General features: G+C 35.1%; 1 protein-coding gene across 1 annotated transcript; it reads right to left on the reverse strand.

The window, feature by feature from the left end:
- Window positions 1-579: 579 nt before the first annotated feature.
- Window positions 580-7,578, reverse strand: LOC144962654 (uncharacterized). Its single transcript, XM_078895767.1, has 4 exons — window positions 7,501-7,578; window positions 2,519-2,814; window positions 1,842-2,195; window positions 580-631 (listed from the first exon to the last, which is right to left on the reverse strand). The coding sequence occupies exons 1-4, from the start codon at window positions 7,576-7,578 to the stop codon at window positions 580-582; spliced, it is 780 nt and encodes a 259-aa protein (XP_078751893.1).
- Window positions 7,579-8,595: the final 1,017 nt, after the last annotated feature.

Genomic DNA, 8,595 nt, shown 5'->3' on the forward strand with positions numbered 1-8,595 from the left:
TAATAATAATAATAATAATAATAATTTTTTAAAAGTTTTTTAGGGTTTTTTTTTTTTGGTTTTGAGTGAGTCTTAAATTTCGTTGAATCATTACAGGGTGTCCATATTATAATATTTCCCTGTTTAACGGAAAAACATTGTAGCCAATATACTTTAAACGTGGACATGAATGGGTTACCATTTTGTTTACCATGTATTTGTATGGCATTGTCGATCCGCTCTCTAGATTAGTAATTAAATGTGAAATTAATCAATCGCATTTCCACGGATGTACAATGCTCAATACGCTTCACAATCTTTCATGTATTATCTCAGCAGATCATAATATGGTACCATATTAATTTTCATACAGTACCAGTCGTCGGTTAGGCGTCTTTTTGTACTAACACTCTTACAATATCCGTAACTGCCAATTGCTAGATACGCATTCACCCATTTAGTCGACTGGGATAATGTGAGTTTAAGTGCCTTCAAGGACATAAAGTCGGGACTCAAATTTTCCATGATCAATGTCACCGATCCGGCCGCTAACCACGTTAACATCGACTGACATTTGTCCCAAGAGCAGACACAATACCCCTAAGTCACTGAGTCAGTGTGCTTCTGGGTTGGGAGCTCGTGGGTTTGAATACTGTAGGAGATATTTTGACACATAAAATGGGTGTTTTGATTTTGAAATGCTAAAAGGTGTTGGTATTGTCATTAGCTAATTTTTAAAGGTATTACTAAATCTTTGAACAAAACAACAACAAAAAAACAGTGAAGATTCACAAAATGAATAATTACTTGCCTACCCGTGCCTATTTTGTACAATGTTCGGCTGTTCTTTCCTTGGCTTCTTACTTGGTCAGTTCCTTTTTTTCAGCATGGTTATGATTATAATGTTCTCTTTGATTAATCTAAAGTTAAAATCAAGCTTCTCATCTGATGTAATTTAATGCCTTTCTAACTTTCTATTATTCTAATGCGGTTCTGGAACCAAAGTCTCCTTCTTAATCGAGTTATGGAAATCCCAAGACAATAGCAAATCTGATTCTTAAAAGCGAGTTTGACAGCTCACAATATCAGCGCTGAGTTCTTTCACAGCTGGATGTGAAAGACAGCTCAATTCAATTTATTCTAATGCATTATGTTGTCAAAGCGCGGTGATTTTTAAAGAAGCCTTTTGTGTCTTCGTTTGGCGTGCACGATTATTGATGATTTTAAGATGGTGCTTTGAATAATTTTGAATTGCCTAATGAAAAATTGATAACATTGAATAGCGTACCGAACCCCCGTTTGTCTTTAACCATGTTTTTAACTGATTCCGCTGTTAAAATCTGTCATACTGCGAATAAATGGACACAAAATATGATGAGTAATACATCTGGTGCCTCAAGGCTGATTCGATATATTATCACCTTTAGCTATCACCAGCCAGCAGCCATGCTCATATCCAAACAGAGAATTTTTGACAATAGACTTTACAGCGTATTGTTTTCTTGACTTTTTTTGTTTTGTTTGGTTTTGTTGTCCACCAATAATAATAATAATAATAATAATAATAATAATAATAATAATAATAATAATAATAATAATAATAATAATAATAATGGGTGCATTTTAGGGCGCTTTATAGCGAATCCTCAAATCCGTTTAAAACAATACATGTTACTACTTTGTAATCACAACTCATAAAGCATTATTATATCAACGCTGTTATAAGTAGGACAACTTACAAAAACAAGTATTTGATGAAAAGTATGTCTTAAGACGTTTCTTGAAGACACCGACACTGTCAGATATTCTAAAGAAAGGGATCTATCACCAAATCTCTTAATATTTTTTTCGGTACTACTAACAATTTTGAGTCTTGCGATCTCAAATTATGCTTCGGAATATAAGGCTGAAGAATGTCTTGAACATAAAGATTGGCAGAAGATTGAACTACATGGAAACAGTTGAGAGCAATTTTGAACTCAATTCTGACTTTCACAGGTAGCCAATGGAGAGTAATTAGTATAAATTTGGTGTCATCAAAATGAGACTTTCCAAGAACCATCCTAGCAGCCATCTGAATTCTTTGAAGTCTGCTTATTTTATAATCTGGAAGATCAACGAGAAGAAGGTTACAGTTGTCGAGTCGGGATAGGATCAGTGCCGAAACAATGGTTTTTAGAATATCGAATAGAATAAAAGTCTTGATACGTGAAATTCTAAAATAAATTATAAATTCGGGATTTTGATGAGGAAGTCAACTTTATGGTCCATAGAAAGCGATTTGTCTAGGATGACAACAAGGTCTTTAGCTTTGTGTGAGAAAGGAATGATAGTATCTTCAATTGTAATGGATTGTGTCTGAACTTTCTTCAGTTTAGATTCAGATCCAACAGACGAGATCTACTTTCTCATCGTTTAACTTCAGTTTGTTAAACACCATCCATGTTTTAACAGATTCACAGCATTGATTAATATCATCTAAAGTATTATACGATGGAAGAGGGGTCACATATTAAAGAGCTGTGTGTCGTCGGCATACAGCTGATATTTCACAGAGTGCGATTGTATCACGCTGCCAAGAGGCATTGTATACAAGGTATACGGTAGAGGACCGAGAACGGATCTTTGACGGATACCATATTTCAAAAGCGCATCTTTCGATGGTTCTCCATTTAAACATACTGATTTTGTCCTGTTGGTTAGGTAAGACTTGAACCAGGATAGAGCTGTACCATTTACACCAAAATTGGTAGGGAGTCTATCGCACAGAATAGAGTGATAGATTGCATCGAATGCTGCGGAAAGGTCAGGCAAAATTAGGATAGACACATTGCCCTGTCACATAAAATCAAAATGTCATGCACATTCTTAAGAGAGCCGTCTCAGTGCTATGATTTTCCCGATAGTCGTACTCGAACGGCTCAATAAGATTAATCGTGACAAGGTGATTTTTCAACTGTTTTAAAACAATTTTGTCCCCAAATTTTGGTAAGAAAAGGCTAGTTGGACACCGAGCGATAGTTTTTTTTAATTCGCAGAGTCCAAATTGGATTTATTTAAAAGTGGAGTTGTGATTGTTCTTTTGTAGCAGTCAGGTACTTCACCAGACTAAAGTGATTTGTTTATAATCAATGTTATGGTTTCAAAATGGAGAGAGTATGCATGTGGGTCTAGAATAGATAAGGTGGAAAGTATACTGTGATGGACTAAGGTAGCGCCCGTTTTAGAATTACAAGATACAATGTAATAACCATCACAATTTATCGCAACGGAATTGTGTATTAATTTCTGTTCTATATAGCCAATGGTTTTAGATTGCAATGCGCTGCTATGGCCATTAATTTGTTTCTTTTTCTTTTGCTCTCTGTATAAGAAACACATAGATATATGATTGTGTACGCACATTTCTATAGCGCATTTCACATTACGAATCATGATGTGATGTCATAATATCATAGAAAATGTTATTTGATGCTTTTCGAAATATGGTTGTGTTATTATTCCTCTTTCCTGTCCATCTCTTTTACTATTCTAACTGTCTACCCATCTATTTATTTATAATTTATGGTTCATATATATACATATTATATATATATATGCATATATATATATATATATATATTATATATATATATATATATATATATATATATATATATTATATATATATATATACGACTTGATCATTCACTTTAACGTTTATCTTTTAATGTATTCAAGGTTATACTAGAAAAAAAGGTTCGGGAGTTCACAAAATTGTTGAACTCAGCAAAATATAATTTTACACTCATTGAATTCGAGTTGAAAAGACTTCCGTTCTTCATAAAAAAGCAATCCGCTTTCTACACTAGTTCTATTTTCCCTTTCTAATGTCTGCACTGTTTGAACTCACTGCGTTGTTACCAATTGTTATCTTAACACCAATTTTTCTCCGGTTTTATGATAGTTTGATTAAAATGGGTTTTTTTTTTTCTTTTACTTTAGTTCTTATCGGAATTGTTTGATTTTATAATAGGTTGCTCTGTGGCAGATACGCATGGCCTGATTGTGTTATTTTGTAGCTCTTCCTTATAATATAGTTTTCCGTAAAGTTCGAGTAAATAGAGGATTTGAAGATGTGAACATTAAATGAATAAAGGTTAAAGGAAATAAGATGACGTAAATATTATTTGTAGTAGAGGATAGTCGACCCGAATCAACTCTCTCCTTCTCTCTCTCTCCCTCCCGCTGTGTCTGTCTGTGTGTGTGTGTGTGTGTGTGTGTGTGTATGTCCTTATCTATGTCTTTCTCTCTGCCTCTCTCTCTCTCTCTCTCTCTCTCTCTCTCTCTCTATCTATCTATCTATCTCCCTCCCTCTGTCTCCCTCTGTGTCTGTGTGTGTGTGTGTGTGTGTGTGTGTGTGTGTCCCTATCTATGCCTTTCTCTCTGTGTGTCTCTCTCTCTCTCACACACACACACACACTGTCTCTCTCTCTCTCTCTTTCTCTCTCTCTCTCTCTCTCTCCAGCTCTGACGCTCTCTATCTCTACCCCCCCCCCCCCCCCAATCTGTCTCTCACTGAATTAGAGAGTGTCATAACAATGAGATTTCGAGTTGAAACCCATCATAACTTTCTCTTCTTGTTTTTAAAAATTTTATTTGGATCCTTTTCCTGGCATGCCTTTACATTCCTTATCTTGTAATCTCTTATCATCCTATTTTTCTTGTTAAAACAATGAAGAGAAACGAAAGTAGAAGTTTCAATAAATAGCAATCTTTACCGCTTTTACAATAAACTGACCAAGAACTGTTCACTTTATTTATCGATCGATTAAAATAATTCCTAACACTAAAATTCGTATGTGCTTGTTTTTTAAAGTTTTGATCAAATTATGGACCATTGTATTTCGATAAACACATTTCCCATCCTACATGTTAAATGTTGCTGTTGACAGGGACCCCTTGTAAAGCGCTTTGAGCACATTTAGTGGATATTGCGCTGAATAAAGCTGAATTTTTAAATTATTTTTTTTTAATATATGAATTAAAGTTGTAATTGTTATTATCGTATTTTAGTGCGGGGGCGACGTGTACATAATATATGTGACATCCGAACACAAGTGGAGTATATCAGTTATTGAAGGATGAGATTTCTGGCCAAAATTTTTACTACGTATTTGTTTGGAAAGAGGGGGAAAGGGATTACAGTGAATTGCAGAATAGTATTTGAGGCAACGACTTTTCAACATTGGTTTTAGTGATTCACCATCAGCTCACACTTTCTATTGAATGGCTAAACATATCCAAACCGGAAACGCTTTACAATATTATTCAACATGCAAATAAATGACAATGCACCGTGATGAAAAATTGAATTTTGGGTCACAGTTGATTAAACATTAAGTCGATCAGATAACTGTCATATTCCAACAAAACCCAGTTTTTCATTTTGGTAAAAAAAAACAACAACATTTAATTCAAGTTTCAACCGTTGATTTGGCCTACAATTTGTATAAAAGATTCAGAACCAAGATATTGAAAATGTCTCAGGTTTGAGTCATTTCGACATTTCCGGATCATTATAATAGATCTATATTTGAAATAAACGGAAGGGAGGGGGAGGTGAGAGGAGAGAGAGAGAGAGAGAGAGAGAGAGAGAGAGAGAGAGAGAGAGAACGCACAGAAAGTGTTTTGGGAGAGCACGTAGGCAATATGAATAGTGGGTGTATCTTTTTTTTAAATGCTGCATCCTACTAATGCCATAAACCTCTTTTTTAATTTTCATTTCACCCTGAAAAAAAGGGAACTACAGATATATAAAGATTAATATTATGATAGATCAAAATGACACCCCACTTGTGAAACTCCTATGAATGGACAGGCGGCTTTCAAAAGCTGCTAAATCACATCCAGATAGAAAATAAGTTAACATTCTACATCAAAGTATTGGACAATATAGAATCACCGGAGAAAATGTGAAGTTTCAAAACACTCAAACTATGAGGCAAACAGGACTATTATTTTCCTCTTTAAGTCAATTAATAAATGAGGTTTTTTTTTGGTTTTTTTTTTTTTTTTAAGTGTATCCTTCTCTAGATCATATATTATGTTATATTATAGTGTTTTAAAAATTAAATAAAACGGAGAATTTACATAAATTAACTCCTTCCTCTTCCCTGTATTTTTCATTTCGTTTCCTTCCACCCAAAATAATAAATTTGAATGGAACCTGTTTGTTTTATAACTCATCCTTCCCATTTCCTATTTTTTAAGGTGTTTAAACAAAGTCTTCCTGGCCGACACAGACAACCGGAAGTTAAACTGGGAGACAATTGAAAAGGAATCAAAAGGTGCTTGCACAGTACTAAATGAAATACAAAAGATAGCGTTCGACGGGCACGTTTTTGCAGGTCTGATAATCCAATTCATTATGGGCTCATTGTTGTAATGGGAATCTCAAGATAATGACGCAAATATATATAGTCCATTAGAACAATGTTAAGTTAGGCCCATCATTGGGTTCGGATGTCAGACCTTCATATATATATATATATATATATATATATATATATATATATATATATATATATATATATATATATTATATATGTACGTCAGTAAAGTCGTAAAGCGCTCTCCCAAGTTACGTCGTAAAAACTCATGAAAGAAACATTTTCCATCAAAGATGGGCATTAAATCATAGAATTTAAAGTCAGACAAATTAGTGCGATTTAAAAGAAAAAAGATTGTATATAGAACAATATCCACACACAAAATAAAAGCATAAAGCCATTTTCATGGAGTCTCAAGACAACAGCAGCACTTAACTTGTTGGACAAGACATGACGCATCGGTGGTCTTGTGATATTGCGCTCCTCTACTAACTGTTCTATAGGTCGAGCTATTCGAGTCCCGCCGTGAGCGACAAAACAAAAAAAATGTTGATTCCTTTGAAATGGCTCCTAACGCACTAAAGAAAGATAGAAAGAAATAACGAATGAAGAGAGAGAGAGAGAGAGAGAGAGAGAGAGAGAGAGAGAGAGAGAGAGAGGGGACAGAAAGAGAGAGAGAGAGAGTCAGAGAGGGATAGAGAGAGAGAGAGAGGGAGAGTAGGTCATAATTCGAGGTAAGGCGAAGAGAAGAGGTAAGGCTAGAAATGATGAAGATAAGGAGGGAGTGGAATAAAGGGCAAATGTTTTAATGGGATTCTTCCATTGATAGCAGTAAGTTAATTCTTTGGAGATTAACCAGTTTACTGCCGTACTAGGAAAACCATGTATTATAAAAGTTTGACCAAAAAACTCATCCTTCACATATCGATCGAAATAAATGATCCTAATCTTGGCGAAATTTCCAACCCCAGACTTGGCGAAGAATTTAAATCAATCATTATTAAAGGACAAGTTTTTTGGTTTTTTTTATTTTTTTATTTTTTTTTTTTTTTTTGTTTTTTTTTTTTGGGGGGGGGGGGGGGGGGGGTGGTTGGCCAAATTTTTAAATACGAGTTTTTCCAGACTACGGCAGCTATCTGGTAAAGCGTACTCGAGGATCAGGAGTGCTATAAAACAATGCAAGGTTATCGCAGACGTTGTCTCTGTTGTCGTCCAGACACGCGTTCATTGACTGCGCCTTGGTACGATGACAAAACGCCTTTTTTTTTTCATTTTAACCAGAAAAAAATGTCAATTCATTTTTCTAACCAGAAAAAAACTGTCATTTCATTTTTCTATTTATTGGGCGTTCCGTTAGCTCAGTTGGTAGAGCTTTCGATCACAAGCAATGGGACCGAGATCGATCCCGGGTGCAGTCAAGATTTTTTTCTGACCCCCCCCCCCCCCCCCCCCCCCCCCCCCCCCCCCCCAACTTGTCCACCTAGCAGTGATTGATAGCTGGGACTGATAGATCTGGTGGAATATGTTTTGCGATAGACTAGCGTCTTATCCAAGCTGTAGCAAGCAATTGCTATTATCCGTTTCGCGCTATAGAAACTGGCCTATGGCTCTGATGGACTACTTTTTTTCCCTATTTCTTGAACTGATCACCGACGTCCAAAACTCCAATAACTTAACGACTTCTTTAGAGCTTTCTGATGTGACAGAGATAATAAAATGAATAATTTTGAGAATCATTTTGATTTTATTAATAGTAAAATAAACCTTTTTAGGGCAAAATTGAAAAAAAAATATGGCATTTTGTCACTGTACAATTTTGTAGAGCGATAACGTTTTACAATTATACAAAAAAACCGCTCATGTATGCACATTGTCGTCAATAGGTCAAAGGTGAAAGGTGAGCGCAATGGCACGCTTACATTGAGATTTCCGCTCAAGGTTGAAACTAAACAGCCATGCACTTTCAATAAAAATAATGAAAAAAAGATTGGAAACTTAAACCGTCCAAGACAAGATAATTGTAAATATTTTAAGTGCCGATGTGTATCTGTTGTTGAGCGATTCGTTTCGTTGTTGTTTTTTGTTGTTTTTTTTTAATATTTTGTTTTGTTTGGTTTTTGTTGTTGTGGTGTTGTTGGGTTTTTTTTTTCGTGTTCGTTTGCAATTTTTGTTCTCTCCCTCAGATTAAACAGGCATTGCAGATTTAAATCCAGAAATGTAATCTTCATTCTTCTAACTTATGACA

Source organism: Berghia stephanieae, chromosome 1 (assembly GCF_034508935.2).
Source record: "Berghia stephanieae isolate SIO BIC M18660-M18661 chromosome 1, UCSD_Bste_1.3, whole genome shotgun sequence".
NCBI classification, from domain to species: Eukaryota; Metazoa; Mollusca; class Gastropoda; order Nudibranchia; family Aeolidiidae; genus Berghia; species Berghia stephanieae.